Source organism: Haemorhous mexicanus, chromosome 4 (genome assembly GCF_027477595.1).
Source record: "Haemorhous mexicanus isolate bHaeMex1 chromosome 4, bHaeMex1.pri, whole genome shotgun sequence".
Classification (NCBI taxonomy): domain Eukaryota; kingdom Metazoa; phylum Chordata; class Aves; order Passeriformes; family Fringillidae; genus Haemorhous; species Haemorhous mexicanus.
This window is the reverse complement of record NC_082344.1, coordinates 53,989,317-54,016,041: the sequence shown is the minus strand read 5'-3', so window position 1 is coordinate 54,016,041 and position 26,725 is coordinate 53,989,317. Positions and strand designations below refer to the sequence as shown.

The 26,725-nt window shown below is 37.5% G+C and overlaps 1 protein-coding gene across 1 annotated transcript in view; it reads left to right on the top strand.

Moving 5' to 3' along the window:
- The window catches only part of NSUN7 (NOP2/Sun RNA methyltransferase family member 7), a 35,366-nt gene that overhangs the window by 5,007 nt on the left and 3,634 nt on the right, over nt 1-26,725 (top strand). Inside the window, exons 2-11 of the mRNA XM_059844942.1 lie at nt 13,111-13,470; nt 14,012-14,070; nt 15,438-15,568; nt 16,735-16,887; nt 18,133-18,316; nt 19,858-20,068; nt 20,656-20,799; nt 21,350-21,451; nt 21,965-22,082; nt 25,307-25,424. Of these exons, the coding sequence (XP_059700925.1) occupies nt 13,158-13,470; nt 14,012-14,070; nt 15,438-15,568; nt 16,735-16,887; nt 18,133-18,316; nt 19,858-20,068; nt 20,656-20,799; nt 21,350-21,451; nt 21,965-22,082; nt 25,307-25,424 (1,533 nt within the window). The 5' untranslated portion in view covers nt 13,111-13,157. The remainder of the gene's footprint in view (nt 1-13,110; nt 13,471-14,011; nt 14,071-15,437; nt 15,569-16,734; nt 16,888-18,132; nt 18,317-19,857; nt 20,069-20,655; nt 20,800-21,349; nt 21,452-21,964; nt 22,083-25,306; nt 25,425-26,725) is intronic.

Below are 26,725 nucleotides of genomic sequence, written 5' to 3'. Positions count from 1 at the left end.
CAGGAAGTAGCAGAACCATAGGAAATTGAGCAATCAGATCAGGTTGAAACTACTATTAACTGCTCTCTTGGCTGAAATTGTAACACAAATCACTACTAGAAATCTTTCATATGAGGAGAGTAGCCCCCTACACCACAGATATCCTTTCCATACATTCTGGAAGCTTTCGCATCATCAGGGGCTTACTGCTGAGCCAAAGCAGCCAAGTGCCAGAACTGAAATCTGTAAAAACAGTGTGAGATTTTTGCTCTTGGTTCTGAATGGATCATTGGACTTCATGCTGTGAACTTCCAACACAAACTTGAGAGATTAAATCTGGAAGATTTCTTAGGAGCAATCCAATGCCTGTTTAGAAGACAATGTTCAGATTCCTTATTGGAATATCACTGAAATGACCATTATTTACTGTTTCTCCTTCTCACTGGTACATCTCAGTAAAAAATTGCACTAATTAAGTGGGATGAATCTGCAGGGTGAATATCCTCAAGCAAAAGTGAAATACTCTTCATCTGTTCTAGAAATCTCTGTCAGTTTTTCTAACTGCCAATCACTTGAATACATAAATTTAGGAAATATGCAATTCCATGAAACAAGGACGTTTTTAATTCAATCAGTGAGCTAAGTAGTATTTTGACTGCCCAGGGCTTTCTGTGACCAATAATGCACTGCTGAATCGAAGTGGAGTTGATTTGGGTGAACAAGACAGGGATTTAATGAATTAGAAAAGAATAAATAATTGAGAACTTTTTCTGTCACTTAAATATAAACCTATTGGAGCTCTTGTTTCAGAAAGGAAAAAAGGTTGTTTAGACTTGAATCCCTATATTTTCCTCTTAATGCTACTTCTACAGATCAAGGGAAATTCAGAAGCCCTGTCAGGAAGAACGACACCTTCAAATTGCCAATAAATACACTGATATCAAACAGTCAGTGTTTCATTCACCTACATAAAAAGATGAAAACTCAGGGCCCTGCAGTGCTTGATTAACAACATCACTGAAGGTTTTAACAAGTGAAAGAACAGAGGAGAAACAACCTTCCATGTCATTTTGCAAGTTAATGTCATGGTATCCTTTGCTAGCATAACTGAATGAGTGCTTCACAAAGAATTTAATATATGTGAAGATTTGGGGAAAAAAGAGATTATGATAAATGGGAACATACTCACAATCTTTTATATTCTCATCCTTTTTTTAGTATTTCCCTGTTAACCTTCCTTGCAGTATTTTGAAGAGAACTGGTTTTTCTCCTATGAAAAGCAATAGATCTAATTCCAATAGTTTCTACGGAAACTCAAAATGTTTGAGAACAATTGCTAAGCTGTGAAATGCTAATGTACACAGTGTTCTTTAGCTTCAACCAGACTAGAATACAGATGCAGAATCAGTGATATTTTAAATGGAAGCCTGATGGCTGTTTTGATCTAGGACAGACAAGCTATTTCTGTTCAGAAAGTTTTGCTTGGAAAGCTAGTATGATCACAGCAGTGCACAACAGCTTTTGATATCTCTAGCTATGAATATTAACAAATTTAACCATTCAAAAAGTGCAACCTTATCACCAACATCCACTGAGTAATGTAAAAAAGCAAACAAGCCATAAAATCACATGCAAGAAAGACTCAGGCCAGTCCTCAATGAGAACAGTAAAAGCTGCATAAATCCCTTTATACTAAAATCATAGGGAAGAAAATTGTCTTCTTATCTCCATGTTGACCATTCCAATATTGAATTGATGTCTATTCCTGCATGGAAAGAATAGAAACCTGTCAGCAGCCTGTAAAACTGTTTTTCCTAGTTTGCAGCTTGTATGTCTCTGTCTACTTTGACACTGTGATTGCTTGCACGAGGCACATGCACAGTTCCTCGCCTGAGAGGCTATTATTAGATGCATGAAATCAGTTGGAAGGCTGTGCTTTCTGAAGCCTGCCCCATTTCTTAGAGGGCTTAAACACTGCAGGATACAGACTAGGGAAGTGCCAGACTTTATAACAGGTCAAATCTGTTCTTCACTCCCTGAAAGAAACCAAGCTTAAAGTGAGGAACACAAAGAGAGGAAATGATGGGCACTGTGAGAACAGGCTCCAAGCCCTAGCAGTGTTCTATTACACAACATAAAGACAGCTTTAAAAGTCACTGGGGTATGCAGGTTACCTGTTTTACAGACAAAAGGCCTAAAAAAAGCCACTAATCTAAGATGTATCAGAAGGCAAACAGTGACAACTTGCTTCTAGTTTTAGGTTATGTCCTGAGCAACATTGAACTTCGGCATAACATCAGAACAGAAATGTGATTCAAAACCACTGTTTCTCTTCTTTATCCTCCTGGCTTTGATGAACACTCGTATGTTGCCTCTGCTTGTTCAGTGAATTAAATTCTTTTAATCTTTGTTTGGGAGGACTGTCTCATATCTTGTTTGTTCAAGAAGATAAAAATGCAACTGTGACTTGCCAGGGCTAAGAATGTGTCTTTTCATTATCAATTCTGCTAGGTATTGGTGAGAATGCAATAGTCATACTAAAAAACTTGTCCATCCATGTTATTAACACACTATTTTGTCATTATTGCTGGAAGACTGTCACAAAGGGAAAAGGGAAAAAATGGACAATTTCACTCAAAAAAACTTACCAAGTGAGTTGCAAATGGTAAAAAGCAATAGGAGCACAGTGTATTTCTTATGGCTGTGGCTGCATAACGGGTCAAGCAACCTCTTTCCTAGGCAATGACCTGATGATGCATATGCATTTGCAATTGCTGCAATGAAATTTCACTGCTTAAAAAACACTTTTCACAAATCTGCCTCACATAAAATACATTTGAGAGAGAAGCAATTGATCTTGTGAATAGGGCTGAGTTAATTTTGAGACTTAAAATGGTTGGCAGCATTCCAAGGAGAGTTAGACTCACAGATTTCTCTGCAATATTCTTATCTGCAGAGCAGTGCTGAAGATTTCTGAAAGAGAAATCAGCTTCATCAGCAGAGAAAATTGCATACAGGCACTGCGATGAATGCTGTTAATTAGAAAAGTGTCTGTAACACAGGTGTGTATTTTAAGTTGCAAAGTCAGCATGTTGACATTCAATTGAGATTCAACTCTTGCTATGTTACTTAGTTTCCAGCACGGAGAGAAAGTAGGAAAACCCTCACAAAGATGGTATTTTCTGCCTGCAAAATCTATTGGACTGCAATAATAACAATAACAACAACAATATTAATTACAACATGTGTTTGGAGTACTGATCTCTGTCCTTTTAGGCTTTGCAATTTTTACTTATATCACTGCCTAACACATATTACAAACACTTAAGAGACACAAAAATAGTCTGGGCTGAAAAGGGTGCTATTAGATGATAGTGAGTCATGGAGAAGGCTACTGGAATGCAAGGCTCTTCTGCTAAATCACCCCTGCTCTTACAAGGTACCCAGTATAAAGAGACAGAGCTGTAAGAGCTGTTTGATCTGGCAGACAGATACTCCCAGTTTTGTAAGAAAGGGGCTGGACACCCATTTGCAGATAGAAGGAATTTGAAGACTGGAATTCCCCTCCAGAAACAGGAGAAAAAATTAACCAAGCTCAAGAAGATTCTTGGGTACATCACTGATTATGCTAACAACAAAATTAACCACAGTGAAGAGGGTGCTTGTGGGCATTAGCAGCATGTGTCTTCACTTGGTTTAGACCACAGATACCTTAATGCCTTCTTTAGAGTTTACCTTGGTCTTGATTTACAGAGCAGACACAAGATCAGGGGAGAGACATTGGCAGCAGTGAATTTGGATTTTAGGGAAAACTAGCAGGCACAGATTTGTAGTCCCTGTAACTGAAACTGCCATCATAGTAAGAGGGGCACCAACAACAGTGTGAAATGTCAGAGTGGGGAAGGGAAAATGTACAACCCTACAACACCAGTCCTCCCACAAAACTGGATACTTACTATTTCCTTGTGAATTGAATGAAATTAATTTTGAACAACGGGTACAATGAACTTAGAATCTCAAATCTGACAGGTGGATATTACCTGGGCAGAGGCAAAGCCTGATCCTGTATCACAAAACTCAGTAGGAGTGTTTAAATTTAGCTCAGTAGATGCAAGTTGTGAAAGGCTGAATGGGACCCCCAGGAGCCTGAATCTGTCTTGGTGTCTAGGGTTACCTGTGCAGGGGTGCTGGAAAAGAACACAGGGTCTCATTTCTTCACATCCACTCAAGTTGTCCTAGACATTAGATTGTCTCTGAACCTAAGTTATAGAAGAAAGGAAGAAAACATACAACAGAAGTGTTGAGCACCACTTTAGACATGTACCACAAAACATGTACTAATGAGGCAGGTTATTATTTAATTTTGCAGCCATGGGGATGGGAACAAATCTTTTGAGGCTTGATTCATTATGCATGTACAGCTCCAGGGCTCTCCATTCTGTATAGGTGTGCTTACTTATGTACAAGATGAAAATTAAAGGAGCTGTTCATGTCACTAAAACCAGAACATGTTGTCCCTGAATGATGAAAGAATGTCTTCTCTCATATCTTGGCAGACCACAGAGCTGCTGCTTTTTGGTGTCAAATTATCTGAAGGTGCTTTATTTCTCTGTGCTGTATCTCCTTTATCTTCCTGGCAGACATCTTTGCAATTTTATTAGTATTTGAATAACTGAGCATTGTCTTGCACAAATGGTTTCTATGGAATGTATGTGGTAGCTTTATTTTTCTTGGTAAAGGATAAGCATTAGCAATTGAGGTGACATATATGCTAAGTCCTTACATTTGAGCTGTAATTAGATGACAGAGGAAAATATTTGTACTGGTAATTGCTCTCCTGTTCTTAACTTCCAGGAACAATATTTTAAATATTTATCTATAGTTGTATATAAACAATAAATATATATTTTAATATAGATATATAATATTAATATATATTTATATTATATATTCTTAGCTAAATTAGAAAAAAATATAGACACATATTTGTATTAAGAGTATCTGAAGAGGGTGTTTTTTTGTATGATTATGTCAAAGTCTAGCTTTGCTAAATAATTTTATTTTGATAATTGCTGATGTATACCAACAGGAATTTATGCCTGTCTGTCTATGAAAAGTATGTGTGAACAGAAAATCACTCTTGAATCTTAATGTTAGCAGTAATGATTACTATATTAGCTAGAGGTCATAACCATGAGAAATAAGAAACTCAGTTTTGCATGTTCTTGGTAAATAAATGATAGAAATACTTTGACATAATCTATACTGTAATGAAAGAGTATATCTGAAGAGGAATGTTTTATTAATACCCTGGCTGCTGTGATTTTACAGAATAATAATAATAATAATAATATTTGAAGACTTGGAAAGCTAAGGTCATGAGTGACCAAAATGTTAATTACCACTGCAGTGATTTTTGTACCCCTTGCTTCTGTGTGACTGAAAACTCCACGAATTTGCTCTGCTCCTTTTCTGATAGCCTCTGGCTAGAAATTTTGGCTCTTTATCCTCTGTCTCTTACTCCTATTATCCCTGAAGCAGCTCATATTCCTCCATTCTTTTTTCAAGCTCCTACACATCTTATTAATAGCAACTATTCTGTTGCCTGATCTTCAGATTTCTTTCATGAGCTTTCCTTGTAATCAGCTTTTCCTTGTCCTCCACACTTCCAATTGCTAAAATAATGCTTTGTTTATCCTACTGTTTTCTACCAGGGCATTTGTTAGTTTCAAGCCAATTCCTGCTAGTTGTTCTGTGTTATTCTGAGTTCCAGTCCTCCCAGCTGTAAAATAATTGGTCAGAAGTGTGAATGATGTAAATTTATGACATTCCATACCAAAACAGATCTTTTGTTCCACTTATTGTAAAGTCTAATACAAGATTTCTTGCAAGTGTAATGAGATAAAAATTAAATAAAATCTCAGTTGTTAAGCATAAAACATACCTGGGCAAGCTTTCCAGTGAAGAGTTGATCATTCAATAGCCATTAGCAACTTTTGGACTCATTTAGCCATTACCTTTGAAAATAAAATTAAATAACCTAGAAAAACTAAATGTAAAAAATGGGTTTTGAATGGACCCCTTACACTTTTGACTGGATTTGCAAATCAACTAGAAAAGCAAAGGAGGAAGATTTGTTTATCACCTGTACTTCCTCTGTCTGTCCTACACTCTCAGCTTACATTCAAGTGCAGGCAGCTCTTTGTGTATACTTGAATAGTTGAAGATTTAAGGTTGAAGTTACTGTACTGAATTCAGATTAGTTTCTAAATCTAATGAAAAACACTCTGCTCCAGAACTTAAATCTTCCAGTTCTGAGGCAGGGAAGCTGACCATAAGTAGGATACTGATGTGCATTTCAGAAATTTGCACTAAATGTAACACTTCAACAAGAAGGAAAGACTTAAAAGAAAAATGGAATTTAAGAAAACATCTCATATGTTTTTCCCCACTACAGCTCCCTTAAGGTTTTAAGTTTAACACATGGTACTTGTTAAATGGTTTGAAAAGTGAATCAAAACCATTCCTGAATGAAACAAAGTATTACAGTGACTATCAGTTTTGAACAACTAAATTTCTTAACATTTCTGCATCAAAATTCTTTTCAGTTTCACTGAAACCACAGTTACTTACAGAGTGATTAAAAGGGACAAAACTGGTGAAGTCTTTGCTCACTTACCAACTCCCAGTTACTACATAATAGGTCTGTTTACATATTAATTTGGCAAACTGTGTTGGGTCAAACAAAAAAAAGGCAACCTTTCTCACATATTTAATCTAGTCTGAAACAGCTACCAAAAGAGAGCAACCCCACACAGGGTCAGGTTCCATGGCCACCAATAACAGCGTGGTGCTAAGTACAGATGTGCCTGTCACACATGGCATCCTGGTATAGAATGTTAATGACATCTTACTTGCTTTAAGTAAATTATTTACTGGTCTTTAATTATGAAGAACTTCACAAGCCATTAAACCCAAGTTCCTGTGAATTCAATGAGTGATCAAAACTTCTACAATGTAAAAGGCTTAGATGAATTGAAACTCCTATGATATCTTAGGTTTTACTATACCATGTCAGCACCTGTCACTTCAGAAGAAAAATCAAATATTTGATGTGTTTTTGATTTTTTGGAGAAATTGAGAGTTTCAGAAATCAACATGGACAATATCAGCAGGTAGATGTTTGTGGGCATGACCAGTAGGGCAGATTTTGATCTTTCTGCCTCTGCATAATTTATTATACTAAGATTGTAATTTCAAAATAAGAAGGGTACGAGAGAATGTCCTTGTATGGATGAATAACTGGCAAAAAGATTGTAAGGAAAGGTGTGAAGGGAAGTCATCAGTGGAGTTCTTTAGTAATTTATTTACTGACTTCTTTTTGTTCAGCAACAATCTGGAAAGGGAGAGGAGCAATGAGATGTGATAGTTTGCCAACACATAAAAGTATTCAGAGTACGGAGGATGAGGGACACCATTAGAAATGAGGTCAGAAAGACCTTATGATACAGAGGGAGTGGTCAGATAAAAAAAAGCAGATAAATTATGTACACAGGAAAAAAAGATCCCTAGCTTCAAATATAGGCTGGTGGACTCTGAGATGAAAGTTGTGACTTAGGAGTAATATCTCACTCCCACAGAAGTATCAATTCACTGCACTGTGTCATCTTCAAGCCACCAAGCTCACTGGATATTTTACCATATCCAGTCCTTGAGTAGTACTAGATATAGCTTAAACCACTATCTTACATAAAACAGCCTAATGGTTTTCTATTGCTCACCTTCAATGAAACAATTTACCAAATTTGGCATTATTTAGCCTAACAAACACACTCAAGTACTACAAGTTGCACTGAAAGGAAGTGAGATTTAATCTTTCATTCTCATTCTTAATATTCTACTTGAACTTTGTCAGCAATTCATTCATGCACTACCTAGGGTGCTGAGCCTGCAAGCCAGTGAGCCACTTCAGCTTGCATCAAATTAACCCTAATGAGATTGCTCAGCTCCAGAGCATCCTAAACTCTGGGAAAAAAGGCCCCAGATGGAACAGAACACTGTTTCTTTTTTTCTCCATCCATGAATAAGTTAAAAGCATGTAGACTAAAAAGTCCAACTTAAAATATGAAGGAGATTTACAGGGGCTTCCTATGAGGAGACAGTAGATCAAAATGTCACAGACGAAATGGAAATGAGATAGTGGTGCTAATATATGCTTATTTCTTTCAAAAGACAAATAGTTCTAGATACTGAAAATTCTTAGCAGAACTTTTAGCAAAACAAACTATTTCAAAGTGAAGATGAAATATTAGAACACATAAATGAAATTGACTTTGGGCAGCAATTTACAGTTGTGGCTTTTTAAAAGAGCTGCCGTATCTATTTGGACAAATTGGAAAACCAGCACAAAAAATTCCTTTCTATCTATGCTGTAGCTAGCATACTGCCCTATTGATCCACACAACCTATTAAACACGTTATTTTACCTATTTATCAGGAAGGATTCAAGATCTGTTTGAACTGCTATGTGCAAAGTCTACCTAGCATATTTGGCTCACTTTTTAACTAATTGCTGCTGTCAAAGTTGCACCAGCTGTGCTGAAGCACGTAGCAGATCCAGACCAGAGGGGTGTCACCAACAAATTAAGCACTGCTGTTAACTCCCCAAATTCTCTAGTCCTGATGCATGTGACTGCACAGAGTCACATCTTGGTTTGCCTGGATATCTAATAAGATTGATACCAGAAAGGGATCTGGCTAACACCCAAGTTTTCAGCAGGAGTAACAAGCACTAGCTTGTGGGCTTCAATGCAGCTTGCTCCCAAAACCTCTGTAACCTCACAATCACAAAAAACCACAGCTCTACGAAGGTTTGTACTGAGCTTTACTAAACCTGCAGCCAACCTATACCAAAGTCCTGGTTACCCAGCTTTTGTGCAGCCCTGCTGCAGAAGTCTGTACTTCTATCTTCCTTGTGTAAGGGCACTCGTACCTGTGACAGATGCTGTTGTGAGGTGCTAGGCAGGATCTTGTTGGAGAAATGACACTCCAAAAGTCATCAGAGATTTTAACAGAATCACAGCGGTTTTCCCCTTATTCAAGAGAAATAAAGTTGTCCATGAAAGCATTGATGTAACAGGAACAAACTTTATGGGGAAAAAAGCAGATTTCTGGTTTTTGACAAAGGTTATGGCTGATTTGTTGATTATTGGAATATTTTTTCCTCTTCCCCCCCCCCCCCTTTTTAAAAAACAAAACCTGGAAACAACTTTAAAGCATGTCCCAATTATGTTTTCAAATTCTGAATAAAAGCAGAGGCTGAGACACCTAGAACATTACAAGATCGCAATTACAATTACGCTGCTAATTTCAAGTGCAAGCGAAACCCCAGCACCTTATCTGGGGCTATTCCTGTACTTGGGGGAGTTCCAGTCCTGTCACTGGTGGCGTTTCGATGCTGTTAGGAACGTGAGTGTCGGTAACACTTGCCTGTAAATGTGCTCATGGAGTTTGCGACAACAATTTGCTGTTTGGACTTTTTTTCCCCTCAACAAAAGGGTTTAAAAAAAAACCCAAAAAAACAACAAAACTGTAAACCAAAGCTCCAAAGGGAGCGCGGGAGCAGCTCTCTCTCCCGCGAAGGGATTTTCTCGGAGGTCGGTTCAGGGAACCTCTGGAAGCGCTTCTCCGCCCCAGCCCCGTGCGTGCCGTTGCCAGGGCGCTCTGTGCCCCCGCTGGGTGCCGCGGGGCTGGGGGTTCGGCCTGGCCCCTGCGGATGGAGCCGAGCTGCCAGGCCGCGCTCGGCGGGGCCTGTGCGGGCGGAGCCCCCGCCCGAGCACGGCGTGTGGCGGCGCCCCGGCCCCCCGCAGCGGTGCCGCGGGTGCGTGTGGGCCGCGGCGGGGCCGGGCGGGTGCGGCCGACGGGCCGTGCCGGGGCCCCGCTGCCCTGCCCGGCATGGGGCGACCCCTGCCCGGCACGGGCCCGGGGGTGCTACCCGCAGCCCCGCCCGTAGCGCCCCGAGGGAGCCGCAGGAGCTCGGCCAGGTACGAGCCCGCGGGCCCTGCCCAGGCGAAGGGCGGTGGCGCTGCCCGCGGCCGCGTGGCTTTGTGGAGCTCGCTGCGTTTCAGGGCCTGTCTGGGCAGTGTTTCATTGAACGAGCGCTTTGCCTGATTTTACAAAGAAATAGCTGCTTCCCCTGCAGCTGTCCTTCTATTTGCCTGTCCCGTGAGTCGAGTCAGCTGTTCCTCATAAATAAAGCGCAGTAGGGGAATGGTGTGGTGGCTGACTTGTTTTCCTGGCTTTCACTAGTCTTTGCTGCCCTCCAGCTTGGCAGGAGCTGGGGACAGCAGGGGCTTTGAAGCACACTGTCAGTCGCAGGGATGGTAGGAAGCAGATGCTGTCATGCGTCCGTACAGAGTTAGTGAGAGGAAAACCACGGTGCATGTTCGGCTGTCAAGGATTTACTGTTTGTTGGTGTGTGAGCAGCCACATCCATGCTCGCCCTGTTAATGCGAATCGGAACTGGGTGGTCAGGCTGCCTGCTGTACCTGATACAGCACAAGTGCTGTGGGGCTGTTTTCTCATCTCTTTTTCCCTATTTGCAGAGGCTACTGAAAAAGTTGGTAACTGAAGAAATGGGAATAATACACTTACTGGTGTATAAACAAAGGAGTTAGTGATTTGTATGGGGATGTGTGTTTGTGAATCACTTACTATGCTCTGCAATGAATATATGTCATAATTCTGTCTGCTTAAGTTTATTAAGTCAAAGCTGGAGATATCCTTCAAGCCATTCTGGTTTTGGAAACCTTGGGACCTTGAGTGTTTGTTTTTTTCCCTGTCAACTGAGTAATCTGCTTGAGATCCACAAACAAAGGCAGGATCTTTTCTCCGTTATCTGGGAAGCTCTTCCTCCCAGCTGAGCTTTGTATTAATCCAGCTTGGTGTCCTCTGCTTGGCACAGCCTTCAGTAACCTGTAAACCAGACTGTGATTTACAGTGTTGCAAACATGCAGTGTGTCTGCACAAGGCGGAACACTGCCATCTCATCTTTATTAGGATGACATTTGTATTTTGGGAAAGTATATTCATCAAATCATCCTGATAGCAGTGTCTGTTGTGGCTCAGCAAAAATGGCTTTGGCAAAGAAGTCACCAAGAGTACTTGGGAACTCTACAAATCTTCAAAGTCCTTACACCACAGACATAGTTCACTTGCTGCATATTCTAAAATAGAGTATTTACATTTGCCTGGGGAAGACATATGAGTTTCAGGTCTCTGAGATGGTGCCCCTGTTTCTGTGAGATATATGTTTGCTGGTCAAAATAGTGTAAAAGATCATGAAAGCATTTATGGTTTTTTGTTTCTTTCTAGGCACAAGTGTTTCAATTTGTTTTAGGTGATCTGGTGCTTCATTCTAGTGGAGAATAGGGCTTTCTTTTGATAGCACTGCTTATTCTGTTTCAATATGGCTTCATAAAATAAATTTATGTTTGCTCCATGGATCCATCACTGCTGCATCTAACAGGGATGTTGGAGCAAAACTCCTGATAGAAGAAACTGTCTGAGGCCTGAGGCCTCTGGCCTCTGTAAAGTGACAGTAAGGGTTGCTTCTGCAGGGTTAACAGTTCTGTTTCGGAGAGCAAATCCTGAGGAAGGAGAATGAGATGTGGCCTCCTCCAGATGAGTTGCCAGAATTCAGGAAGCTGCACTGCGCCGTTGTGTGGAGCATGCTGGGCTGGTCAGACACTGACTTGTGCCGGTCTTGGAAATGGGAGAGATGGGCTGAGTGTCACCTGTGTTTGGGAAAGGGAGTTTGAATGGTGGAATGCTGGCCCAGCATGGAGCATTTCATGGCTGCCTGATGGAGAAGCAACAGCTTGTGTCCCCCTCCCTTGCCCCTCCGACTCTGTGTGCTGCCATCCTGCATTGCCACTCTGGTTTTTTGTGATTGGGGGCAGAGGAGGAGAGGATGCTGATCAAGTGTTTCTGAACTTCCCTTCTCTGTCCCAGGCCCGGCCTACCTCAGCTCAGGCCTCGTGGCCTCCCCTCCCCCGCCCAGCTCGGAGCTGGGCAGGAGAGGTCTGATCTCTCTTTCACGGACTGAACTCAAAAAAGAGAGTTTCTCTCTGAGAGTTCTCAGCTTTTAACTCCCCTGTGTTCTCAGAAGCGTATCCATGTCCTCAGTGGCCACACCAAGTGCTAATATTCAAATCTGAGCACTTATTAGATTAACTACAGCATCTTGAAAAAACTCACTTCTTCTCTAACCACGACATGTGTTTAAGTTTCTTTTGGCTTAACCTACTTCTGAACAGTTAATATGACTTCTGCATATCCAGGCATTATCATAAATGCATGTTGTAACAACCAGAGCAAGTAGGGTAAATCCAATACTTCAGGTGTGTTTTATGTGGAACTTTAGAATATTTTTGCATTCAATTAGTTTTGGGACTTTTTCATTTTCTTGAAGCCCTGTTCCTCCTCTGGGGAAGGTAATTTTTATATATGTTAATGTAAGATGTGTAGAAAATAAAAGAAATGCACATGGGCTTAGAGAGAGTTGGATAATACCTTAGAGACTCTCAGAATGGGTTTCCTGCATTTAAAATTGTGCTTAGGTGATACATTAAATACATTAACATTTAGGTGATCTCTGTTTTCCACTTTTAAGAACAGGTATGCAGTTTAGTGGACAAACATTTGGAATTCACTACAGCTCTTTTCAAGATGGCTCTTTGGAAGACATCATGTCTGCTTTGAAATTTTGGTGTCTTTTTTATTAAAGGAGCATTCCTAATAAGAGATACTATTCTGCCTGCAATAGTAATGGTTCTTATTTTACACAGAATCAGATCTCTGTGTATATTCCATAAAGGACCAGTGATTGTAAAGCACTGGCCTTTTTGAAGCAAGTAACCAGTCTTTGCATGTGCGTTGGTGAAAAAGAAAACTCTTATGAATACTTCTCTATGATGTGTAAGATGATAGATGTATAGATATATAGATGATACACATATATATGTATTTGCAAGATTAGAGCCTGAAAATTGAAAACTTTAAAAGGAAGGGAAAAGTTTATTCTACTGAAAGAAAATTTCATTATTCAATACAAACTTTGCTTTTTTGCAGAGGCAGCAGGATTGTGACTTGCACTTACACAGTCAGCAACTGGAAAAATGCCAGATTCTGAAAGTAATTTGGTGTCTTCACATGTGGATGTTATAAATGGTACTTCAGTCTTGAGTGAAACGAAAATTTCGGATGAAAAGGGATCTGTTGAGAAAACAGCAGTGACTCAGTTTGGGAAGAATGGCTATCCTGACTCCATATACATAAATGCAGCTAAGATTTTTCAAGGCCTTCGTACTGAAAAGAGCTCGGGTAGAATCCTGCTGCGGTATGGTGATACCTCGGAATCTCCCACGTTGGCTTTTAAAGATGAGCATTCCAGGCGTGTCTCTTATCAACTGGCTTTCAATACTCTAAAATGTAAGTACAAAACTTACCCAAGAATTGCTAACAGAAGTGATGCAGCAGAGAAAACATGGAAAAACAAATGTTCCGTGTCTGCCTGACAGCAGAGATCTAGCGAAATTTTTGCTAAGCTTCAGGTTTTTACAGAGTAACAGATTCACAGAATATTCTGAATTGGAAGGCACCTACAAGGATCATCAAGAAAGGCCCATAAGGGGATTGAACCCACAACCTTGGTGATACTAGCACCCTGCTCTGACCAGCAGAGCTCATCTCAGTGCTTCTTTTCACATCCTAATTATGGATGAATATACATATTTACCAGACTACTCATATCCCTCAAATATTTAAGTATAGCTAAGTGTTATTAGAATATGTGAAATCAAACATTTAAAGCCTATTCTTTTTCATGTAAATGAATTACATAGGGTTGCTACTGTTGGTGATTGAATTTGCCCTCAATTTTCATTATGTTTAAAATTACAATTTAGTGACTTACTTCCATAGAATATTGTAGAGAGTGGCATGACTCGTCAACATTTTCTTCTTTTTACAGATCAAAATCTTCTTGAAGAGATGTTGGTAGATAGTAAGGTTTACCCATGCTACTCAATAGTAAGTGAACATTTTTGTGAAGCATTTTTATTTTCTGTGTTGATGTAATTAGTACCTTTTCTGAGGATTCTACAAGATTCTTCAAAACAACCTTTTTTGTTTTGAACTACATGACAGCCTTAGACTGAAATACTGCTGACGTTTTTGGGTATTGCTGACCTTTTTAGACATAATTGTCTAAAGCATCCATCTACAAAGCCTGTAGTGAGATTCTGTTGTAACTGATGGCTGGAAGTAAAAGCCTTCAAAGAAAGAAGGTGGGAGAGCGAACCATGAACTTCACTGCAGCACAGTACTTGCTCAGTGATATTGTCTGTGCCCATGTGCTTTCCTTTCCAGCTGTGTCCCCTTGTGAGCAGGGGAAAAAAATGTTTCCTTCCTATCCTTGGGAGCTGGAAAACATGGAGCGAATCCCATTGGACAAAAAAATGCATTTACCCCATTGTTCATTTTCTGGGCAAACAGTACTGTATACAAATGTTGTACTGGCAAAAACTGGTCCAGTTTACTCTCTCAACATGCTTTCCTGCTTTGACATGGAAGGAACTTCTAGAGCTGGTAGAATATTCTGCTGTTCCTTCCAGTTTTTTCTTTGATGCCTTTGAAAATTGCAAGATAAACTTGAGCTGATATGGTTTGTGGAGGCTGATGTGAGCAGGCAAATGATCTTAACACCATTATCTTAGCCTTGTTTTTGTAAGCAAGTAAGACTTTCATGCTAACCTCTTGTGTTTGGTGGTATCTCCCTAATAACTTGAGTTTTCTAACTAATTTTGGTCATATTTGTGAGAAGGTGAGAATTTTAGGAGGCATAATAACTAAGAATTTCATGTAAAGAGGCAGACAATAGTAACTGAAGTGCAGAAATTATTGTATTTAAGCAGGAGATGCTCCCTGGTTTAGACATTTAGACAGAGAAAGGATATATCCCACAAGCAGAAGCAGCTATTATAGCTGAGTGCATTGGATGCTACATATGGAAGAATCCCACAAGAGAGGAATTGATAGACAAGAAGTTTTTGTTAGCTTAGCTATTTAACAAACTACTTTCTGAAGAGAAAATAGTTTCAAAGTTTCAATTCTGATAACATTAGAAATTAAGATACAGTATTTTATCTGTATGCATGGTGAATGTTTTTAATTTTGATAATCTAAAAAACTTGTAAGTTATGTATTTGAGTTTAAAAAAATTTTTTTTAAAGTGTTTTATTAACTCTCCACAAGTAATTACTTTATATTCTTGCAAGTAAGCTTTTAAGGGTTTTTAATGCCTTTTGCATGGGAGTCTACTGTTTCATATGGATCTTTTTTTAGAAATAAGGCGTGCTTTGGGTCACTTAGTCTATCCAGTTGCTTTTCTCTTGCAGCCAGATGAGCTAACCAGCTTGCTTGTTGTGATGCTTTATGATCTACAAGACCGAAAATTTCAAAAACGAAAGATTTTTGCTGAAGAGGAACGTGTAGCAGAAGTTCAGGAAATAGGGCATTATTTATACAGGTATATGTGCAAAGAGCTATTTTTTGTTGCTACAGATCAGCAAAAATGAAGATTTGTATAATCAGTGCCTTTTAAAGGTAATTATTAAACATGTCTTTCACCTTAAAATTTTGTGGGCATTTTTTTTTTTTTAATGGGAGACTAGTTTAGAGGCAAATGTTCATATTTATATAGTTATGAAAAATACAGATAAGAAACCATCCTTATATTGTGGATTATCTTGAAGGCATCTTATCTTATTTTGGCATTAGTGAAACCTTCACACAGTTTTAGGAAGGAAATGAAATATTCAGTAAATATTCATAAATGCAAGCATAATAGAATCAAGAGGTCATGGAATGGAATAACATTTATCCGTTTAGCAGTACTTCTACTATGAAACTTTGTTAAATATTTATTATTTTAAATAATGAAAACAAAAACCAGAATACGCCAACATTTTAATATTTATTATCTCTTCCATCAAACTACAAACAACATTTTGTTTAACTCAAAAGGCAATTATTAGACAAAACTATGTTGCTGCTGGATTTAGAATGGCCCAAAAAGTTCATTAATCTCTTATGTGCAAGGTATTTCTGGAGGGCAGTGAGTAGTTCACCAACAATTTTTATTTATTTTGCATTGTCATGTATCAGGAATATGCATGAAGCTTGTGGGAAGAAAAGACTGGAAGTATTTTCTCAGACATTTTCATGTAATAATAATAAAAGTGACTCCTGGTTGCCATCATACTTGTATTGTTTTTGTACATGTTTAGGGGCCAGCTTTCATCAAATGCTCATTCTGCACATGTTTGTATTTATTTTTTCAAACATGCAAATGAATCTGATGGTTGTATTCCACACATTGCAGTTCCAAAGCATACTGAAATTTTTTTTAGCTGTCTGAGAATATGGATGTATTTGTATTTGAGAGTCCCCTGCTATAATTCCAGTCCTGCCTGATTTAAATAAAATAATCTTAGCTATTGACTACCACCTTGCATCTGCTGTTGTCTGGGGTAGAAAATGTTCTGTAACTGTATTTTCTGTTGCAGCTTGCAGAAGAAGGTGTCCCTTTTGGATTTGTTTTCTGAGCAAGATGGTTTTCTAACAGAAATGTTGCATGCTAATAGCTGATGAAAACATTTATAAAACCCACTAAACTTGTGACTGTTTTTATAGGTATAAGACCAAACTGGCAGCAGCACTAGCACGATGTCGCATCAAATACGATGCTCTTTCAATTGAGTACTTTGTACCAGAAACCATATCGAAGCAGGAACAAAGGACTTCTGCTTTACCTATCTGTTTTTGGATAAACACATTGAAAATCAGGTAAGATCTTTAAAATATCATCTGATATTGATGTTTTTGCAATAGTTTGCTACATACTTGTTTTAGAATTTCCAGGTTATATTTTTAGCAGTAATTAAAAATTCTTACAGGAAAATTCTGCTTAGTGCAGTGCCATTGTGTTATAGTTTTTGATAGTTTTTATATATTGCAGTGGTGGTATTTATACACTGTTTTGAAACTATTCTTCTTACTATTCTATTGCCTATGTGGGTCTTTTGCCAAATAAATGAAGAAACAAAGTTAGGAAAAAAATATGGGTGAGGTAACTTGGTGACAAAAAATAAGAGAAAATGTCTTTAAAAGCAGGTGTATTAGTCTAAACCATAATCTTGGCAAAGGGTGTTAAAACACAATACTTAAACCTGCTGTTTATTCTGTTAGGATAATGTAAACTTGAAATTAAAATGCGCATTTTAAAATCCTTGTATTCTGTAGGATACTATGTATGTAACGCTGCTGTTCCCAGTTCTGTACTGATACATGAACCATACCAGATTATCTTGTTATCTGTTTTGTTGGACAAGAAATCCATTTTATAACGTTTTCAAGAATTTTATTTTACTACTCTTGACTTGGATCAATGTTCAGTGCTTAGGTTATAGGCTCTTCAAGATAATGTACCTTACTTTGGGGTGTGAGTTTAGAGACCTTAAATAGGAAATAAATAAAAGCTTCTCCTTTCATCCCATGTTTAATTTACTGTATAAACTTACGGCACTGTTTGAAATAGCATTTCAACAAACATCTCTTGCTATATATATCTTTAAATCTTTATGATATTTGAATTGCTAACCTCAGCAGTTATACCTTCATTGCATTTACACAAGGATTCTTTCAGCGTCAGCCATTAAAATTATTGGTGAGTTGGGCTAGATTGAAAGCAATTGAAAGAACTAAAGCATTCCAGCAGTAAATTTACTACAGCGTCTCCTAAGCTCATGGACATTTCTGTTTTGATGCTTTGAATCATCCTCTGGAGACACATACCTCTTTTTTAATTAATTATATCAGATTTATTAACTTAACTGTTTCAAACAAGAACTTGTATGCCTAAAGGAGAGTAAGTTTCCCTCCTGCATTAGACAGTATGCATTTTATACCTATATATGTATGCATATATATACACACACACAACAACAGAACTAAAAAATTCTTAAAATCAATGTAAACCATGTTGCTTAAGTAACTGTTGTATATTTAATGGTCAGAGTTGTATGTTAACAGCCTTGAAGATGTTATCAGAGATTTGGAGATGAAGGGATTCACAAAGGTTGAATCTGTGTCAGACTTTGACCATTACACGTATGCTGTGGACCAACATTGCCATGATGTATTGGTTTTTCCTTCCTGTCTTAGAGAAGAACTGCTTAATTTAGATATTTTTGCAGATTGCAAACTGTTACTGCAGGTGAGTTGATGTTCAGCCTTGAGTCAGATGATCTGCAAATTGCAATAATTGCTTTGCTTTAGAAAAAGGTTGTGTATTGTGTGACTGTTCTATTAAATCAGTCAGGCAGCGACAAACTCTCATAAGGTTTTGGACATTTGTAATAATTAGGTTACAAACTGATCCAGTTACTAAATTTAGCATACAAATGTCAATGTTTAATTGATAGCTGCAATTAAGTTAGTAGAATGCTTTAAATTTAATCTTAGAGCTGTTGAACTAAATATAAAAAATGGTCAAAAGAGGCAGTCTCACTTCTGAAGATGTGAAGAAAGTTTTGATAGAACTCCATAGGCTTTTCCTCAGTTAGTAGATAGTGGTGTGCTATTGTAATATTTCTTCCTCTTCAAATGCATGTTTGTGATGGAATGATCACAGTTCTTTGTATTTTGTGGTGTGGTTCCTTGGTCTCCATAACCCCCAATGGTCTTTTTCCTGACTTGCCATTGTTAGACTCCCCACTGAAGTTTTGTGGGAGGTTTCTGTTCTAGAGTAGAGGTTTGCAGTAACCATGCAACAACACAACCATGAATTATCTGAAATGCTAGCAGAAACATTTCAACCCGCATTTTCACTAGATGTCTGAAAACTTTAGCCTCAAAATTTATTGCTCAACTTAAAAAGTGACTCAGTATTCATTTCAGTTTGTAGATTTTAAATACAATACTTACAGAAAAGAACTATAGATGACAGCCCTATAGGTAATGGGAGCAAATTCTGAGTGTAACAACTTAAAAGTATTCAAAATGAGTAAATAAAACCATCAAAACTTCCATCTCTGTGGTGGTGTGGGGTGTTGCTTGAATGGTGTGTGTACATAGACAGTGATCTGAATTTAAAGGCTTAGCACTTTCTTTTTCCCTTTCCATTATTCATAAGCTTGTCAAATTTGGTGCAAGACCTGGTATCTGTGGTCAGTATCTTTACTTCTTGCCTTTTTAAATAATTTGATAAAATTTTCTCTCAATCACCAGTGGTACAAGAGCATTTACTCTTGTGGAGCTGTCTCTTGTGCTTTCTGCATTCCAATCTGCCTCTCTGTTGGTCAAATTTCAGCAATATCTTGATCTTTGATCTACAAGGGCAATATTTCTCCTGTAAATATTATCAAGAGCTATGTGAATAGTTTTGCATTTCTCTGTTAAGCTCCCTCAGAGGATGAATTTTGCCTGAATTGTGGCCAATGTTTGTCTTTTCTAGAACAAGCTGTTCGTAGGAGTTCCTCCTTACGAGGATGATGTGTACTTTATTTTCACCAATAGATACTATGCTTTTTTCTGGTATTATTAAGAATTAAGTTATTTAAATTTATTGAGTGTCTGCTTGGTTTTGTAATTTATTTAATTTTGTATTGGCAGATATCCCTGATTAGTTTTTTTCCTCTTCTCTTTTTCCTTTCCTATGAAAACAATGGAAGACTTTCCTAATTTGGAAAAGAAGGTTGGCATTCATGGCAACCAAGACAGCTGATCATACTTAATTTTTGTGTCATTGTGTTGTAGGATAAGTCTCGCAGCCTCGCTGTACACTCTGCACACGCGCTGTTGAGTGAAGGTGGGGACATTATAATGGCTCACATAGGTTCCCATCTGACCATTGCCCATATGTCAGTGCTGACAAATGACAGCATGTCCAGAATTTTTGTTTGTGGTGTGAAAACTTCGGCAAAAGAAGAAGAACTGATGAACAGTTTCAGTCACATGGGATGTACAAGTAGGTGCTAAAACAGTTGGTATTGAAGAAGTATTGTAATACAGTTTGTGATATCTGTAAATATGGACTAATTCTATCAGAACTCAGAGATCCCTTCTCTGGGGGCTTGGGGACGGCAGTAACAACGTTTTTGTCACACGGTGAGCTGATAGCTATTCAGCTACAGTCAAGTTAATTACAATCTAACCATATCATAGGTGCAAGCTCCTGAAATATTGGTGATTTTTTCTGTAGAAGTAGCTACTACGTAGCAGTTGGTGTAGCTGGTAGTGGAGAACTGCTGGTGTTTTGGCTGTTGCTTTCAGTCTGATTTCCAGCTGTTTGAGAGTGTTAATCCAAAACACACGCAGCTGTCCAGTTTACCTGGAGGACACTCTCAGGACAGAATGCAGCACATTAAATGTCTTTTCAGTGGAAGATGCAGCCTTTCAGTCAGTTTGAAATCCATAGGCCATGCTGTGGAGAATCTGAATCTAGCAGGCTCCAGCTCTTTTGAATTCTGTGTAACACCACAGTCTCTTCACCTCTGTCTCCTGTAGGCAGGTTTGCTTGCAGTCTGTAAGTGTTGAGTTTTCCCTGTTTTTCAGATATTTGGTTGTTGCATGAAGACTTTATTGAGCTTCAGCCAACAGACCCAAGACTTGAACAGGCAAAAGTTATTTTGCTGCTACCACAATGCTCTGAACTGGGTGCTGGCAATCCAATGGAGCTTATTTTAAGTGAACACACAGGTACATTTTGATACAATATCTAGCTCCTGCTTTCAGGTAGAAATAGATCCAAGTATTATGGTCTAGACAGTGCAGGTACTTCCGTAAATTGTATAATTTTATTAAAGAAACCTTTCTTATTTTACTGACTATAAAATGTATAGATTAACTTGCATAATTCTGTGACTGCTTCAGATTGATAGTATGAAAGTTTGAGGGTGATTCTGGGGACCAGAGTGTGTATAGCTATTTTAAAAGTAAATAGATATAGGCAGAAAATTTATTTGAAGATACCATCATGTATATAATTTTCTGTTTGATTATATTCCTTTATTGACTGTTTGTATAAATCCTTTCACTGTACAATTTTCATTAACTAGAAGCAAGTAAGAGACACCAGTAATCACAGGTAAAGAAGTAAAGCAAATAAATCAGGCACTCCTTGGTATTCTAATTTGTAAAACCTACCTTGCCACTGTGCCAGTAATAACCACATCTGCTTCTGCAAACAACTGAATTTTTAGACACAAATACAAATTGCAAGACTAAATTTACTACTCTCTGCTTTTAGATGCAGAATTGCTACGAGACCTTTTCCAGGGATTTGTGTCTGAAGATAAACTCAGGATTCTTGCTGAGAGGCAGCTTAATGAGTTGCTTCATGCACTGAAATGTAAGTGTGCTAGTTTCTCAATTTCTGGGAAGACTTTGTGCTATCAATTCCATTGTATTATCACCAGTTTTAATATAGTTAAAAATGCACAAATTACACTATTAATTATGAATAAGCATGTAACCAGACCCCCTGAACAATTATTTCCTCCAGTCTGAAGGTGTTTCTGTGTCCTAGTGTCCACCAAACATTAATATAATACTCTTCAGTATTTTGTAGAGAATTGGCTTATGGCTTAGTTATACTCTGCTTTAGAAATTCTGCAAATGTAGTCTCCCTCCATCTGCATGCTGCCACTTTTTTCCTCTCTCCTTTGGTAGCTGTGTGAAAAGATTGGAGACACCTTTGACTTTGTGCTGAAATCTGCAAATATTTGAAAATATTTTAATTATTTAAAAACAGTAGAGATCAGGAGGTAAAAGTGACATAATTTTTATGATGCTTTTAATCCTTACCAAACCACTGTCAGTATGAAGAATCTGAAGAGTAAAAAAGTTGTGTTTTATTTTGCAGTTAAAAAAGTACAAGCTATTGTTTACTGCACTTGCTCAGTTTACCCAGAAGAAAATGAACTTGTAGTGAAAAAAGCACTGGAGTCTGGAGTGGAGGGAGATAAAAAACGACCATATAGGTACAGAATGAGTGGCTTTATCCGTGGAAAAATTAAAGTATGACTTTGAATTGTAGCATAATTCTTATCCTAGACTGATATGTATCTTGCATGAAATTAAAATAGCTTTTGCTGCCTGTCATGCCATTCTTTCTGTTTATGAGATTACTTAGCAGTGTTCTGTTGACTTTCTCATCTACTATTTTTGTTCATCTGAAATTAAGCTGGGAGGAAAGCATCACTGGTTGGAAATAACATTCTTCAGATAGAGCTATTGCTATTATTGTATTAGTGTTCAGAGAATGAAACTAACTTGCTAGCATGCTCTCTGCTTGATGTAGAATGATCAATTTCAAAGGAAAAAGAAATTAAATCTTAAATTGTAAGAATCATACAGAAGAATAAGAACCCTTTGCTGTAGGATTGCTCATTGCTGTATTCAGATAAATGACTTCTGGGAAGGACAGGTTACAGTAAGAGATCATCCTGTGCAATCACAGAAAATACAAACTTATATGGAAAAAGTATGTATGCTGTATACTTCATATGTAGTTATAACCTGTTAGCTATCACCCTGTCAGCCAGAGGAATTGTTAAAAGACTCATGGGTATTTTCTGTATTTTCCTTTCAGTCACATAAGTGCAAACAGTTGGCACTCACTTGCACATAGATACAACAGTGGATTACTGGATGCAGGTTTAAAAGAGTTTATGTTGTAAAAAGCACAGAAGATACTGTGCTTTTTACTATATTTTTAGATTTTATATTACCTTAGTTAATAGTCTGGCCATCAAAGGGAAAGGTACTGTGGCTCAAATATTCAGTGTAACTAAATTTTGCACAATTAAAAGAGTAAATATTAACTGTGGCCAGTCCAAAGAAGGTTTAAAAGTTGTTATTAAGAAGACACAGGGCAAAAAAGTGCATATGTTTTTCAAATTTACTAATAGAAAATAGCAGTCTGCTTGATTTTTTTTACAGTAAGTGGGATGAAATCAGGGTATGTCTTGTCAATGATGGTGTGCTAGACCAAAAGCATTTATAGCCTCTTGCTTGTGTTTTCCTTTGGAATTTGAAATTTTCTGGAGTCTGTCTTGACGTCTGTGCAGCTATTACTCTATGGGGAGAACTTGGGGAACCTTGGAATGTAATGGTCTCTAAATTATTGAATATAAATAATATGTAAATTCATAACATAGAAATTATTTTTTAAAAAAAGTTCCTGGAGCTTTAATTATTTTTTAAAAAATCCCCCTTGTGTAAAACACCTCCCTCCCCACAAAGCTTAGCCAAAATCTGTTCACTGTTGTGCTGAAGCATCATGAATGTTGTCAAAACACCAAATCATATTACATATTCAAAAAGGCAATCTTGGCTGGTAAGAAAAAAACCATAAAATTACATTAGGATTTTTTCAGACCTGAGCAAATTTCTGACTGACGATTGAGTTTCATAAATGACAACTTTAGATTCAGTTCCTCCTTCCCTGTCATGCAGTATCTTGGATGTTTCATCATAGTCCTTGCTGCAATAAAGCTGCTGGTAATCAGCACAAACAGAGCAGTAATATATTGCCATAAATAAAATATACAGAGTGATTATGCTTAAGATGAAAGCTCAAGCCATTTAAGATGCATGTACTACTTACAAAAATTCTTTTTACATATTTCTTAGAATTAATTAGAGAACTTACTTGACTAAAACAGTGCAGTATAGAATGAAAAGCTGTTGCAGAGTTAATAACCCCCACATTCACAGTATCTTTGAGAGACAAGTCATAATAAAACATGTTGTATGATCATCAAAGATCTACTGAATAATAATTCCCTTTTCCAAGAAAATTGCAGGCTTTCATGAAACTCTTTAAAAATTTTTGCTTACGTGCATTTTATCTTTTTGGAATTACTCTGCAGTAGTGAAGTGATGCCAGACAAAATAAGGCTCTATTGGAGTTTGGGGTCACACAGCCCAAACTGGTTTCAGGGCTGTGCAGTTCTAAGGGTGATGTAAAACATGTCCACACTGGTTGGGCTGAACTTACCTTCAGGATATGACAGTTTACAGCAGCAGCTTTACCTAAAGCAAGGGTACACATGGCAAACAGGTGTGTATAGAGTAGTCTAAACCACTCGTGCATTTTGCTTTGGTCTATCAAATTTGAATTAATTTCTAACATCATTTTTCAGGGTCATTGAAGAGATTCCTGGTGAACAGTAACTTGTATACGTCAATAAAAGATTACCACTGTTTTTTTTTTCCATTGAATAAGCTTATGTAAAATCAAAAATCCGTGTCATAAGACATAAGAGCTTTATTTAGTAATGTGAGGAGGATTTGAGCCTTGTAGCCTGTTTTATCAAGTTCCAAGGAACATAGAAAAAAATCCAGATTGTGGTGAGAACTTGGAAACAGTTTTGCAGACTTCCCATTAAAAGTGAACTAGCCAGCCAAATCAGGATATTGCTTTCAAATATTGAATACATTTCTCTGTAACCGTCTTTGAATAAAGCTCTGTCACAAGAGAGTTAGTGGAGTACTAAGGAGTAGGACTCTGTCTTACAGTCCTCAGTGAAGAGGAGGGAATTATAATTACAAAAGGACATTTTGATAGTGTTCTTCTGTACTGAGACAGCTTACTGTAGTTTGCTGGCCTTATGAGCCAAGTCCTTGAGACTGCTTTATAACAGCCAGGCATTTCTGGAATTCAAGGAGAACAGAAGAGGCTACTTCTTGCAAGACTGTAAAATTGGAGAAAAAGCCCTCAATTAGAACAAATAGCAAATTTTCCTAGCCTAAGATTTTTAGCTTAGATAGGTATTTATTATGATATTTATTATTATTATTGCTATTGTTATTGTAACTCAAAGTCAACACCTCTACAATTTCTGCAAGCTCCTTAGTGTTTTTAGACCATTCCCCAACTTCAGGTACAACTTGTTAACTCAATAATTGCACACCTGAGAAAGAATATAGTTTTTCATTGTCATATTATGTATTTATTATCTGGTGATTAATATACTTGATAATTGGAAAAAAAAAAAGAAATTACTGAAAAAAGTGGAAAAAACCCACTTAATTCTAGAAAGATGAATTCTCATGCCTTTCTTGAATTGCATTTCTTTAAAATAATGATAAAGCTATGTTACTGAAAGACATAATTTGAAAATTACTTTTAATGTATCCTTGTTTATTTCCTTTTATATTCTTAAATATTATTTTCTGGTCTTCCATTTCTTTTTCACAGGCTTATTCCTTCTATTTTTTCTACTTGCTCTGATTCAGAGTCTTCCACTGAAATGTTTTTCAAAATGGAGCCATCAGAAATTTCCAGTGGTTGTTTCCTAGCTATTCTAGAGAGAGAGGTAAGCTATGAAAATAACCATTTAAAATCACTTCAGAGATGAGTACTGCAACTTTGCACAGAAGAATAACAAAATGGACATGTGAAATAAAAATCCTGGCTGCTCTTTAGTTGTCTTAAGACCAAAAGACAGGTGAGTAACTGAAATGTGCCACTTCTGGAATTTTATGGTGAGCACAAGTTTAAAAGCTGTGCCTGTTCTGGAGCTCGTGATCAGAACAGACCCTTGATCCAAGTTAGTGCCAGCAAGATCTAGAGGAAATGCATTGCTGTTATCACACTCTGGAATGAAATCCACAGCTTGATTAGACTCAGGATAAATGGTATCTAGTAAATGTATTTATTATATGTGTCACCAAGATTTTCAGTATCCAAGCAACCGAAATCTTAATCCCTATGGGTGACACTATTACAATTTGAATAAAATAGGTATGAATGTTTCCTTCCCAAACTAAGGCATATGCAAATCTAGCTTGAAAGGCAGGGGACTTTTGCTGAGTAAACGGAAAAGTCTTGGCATGATTCCTGAGGAAAGGCCTTAAAGGGCTAGTTTGCATCTCTGAGCATCAACATTGTCCTCTTGTCTCTAAGAAAAACACACTTTTTTCCATCAAAAGTGGAAGGGCTGTGGGGAAGAACTAATCCCAATTTCATTGCAAATTAAAGATAGGAGATCTTGGTTATTTGTACCATTTTCTGTCATACTGCAATTAGAGTGCTTGAAAGAAGCTTGCCTCTTGGGGGAAGTTAGATTTTTATTAAGAGTAAGAGAATTACATATGAAAAGCCTTTCAAGTTACCTATTACTGACCTCTTTCTTTACAATATTAAATATTTTAAACTTGGTCTGAGTTTTAGTTAATCATGCTATGTGCATCTCTCTACCATATTGTCTCTCTCCAGAGAAACAAACACTTTTGTTGCAGGTAGTTAATTCAAGTAATTTTTTTGGGTCAAATTCTAATACAAAGAAGCAATTCCTCCAATGGTCAGTTTTTATGTGATTCAGCAAATGAACGTTTTCCACAAAGTAGAAAACATGTATTTACAATTTTAACTGAAATACCTTGTTTACAGAAACGTTCTTCTTAGCTAGTTGTGAATAGTTTCTCCTCCATCATTTCTCTTTATATACTTGGATGTTGACCTGGTTCCCAGTTTGAGAGTTCCTTACTTATGTATTATGAGCAAGAGCTTTGATTACTGTGAAAATTATTTGTGTTTAATTTCTGAAATGAAACAGAACTTTGATTACTGTGAAAATTATTTGTGTTAAATACTGAAATTTCTGTATTTTAGTAA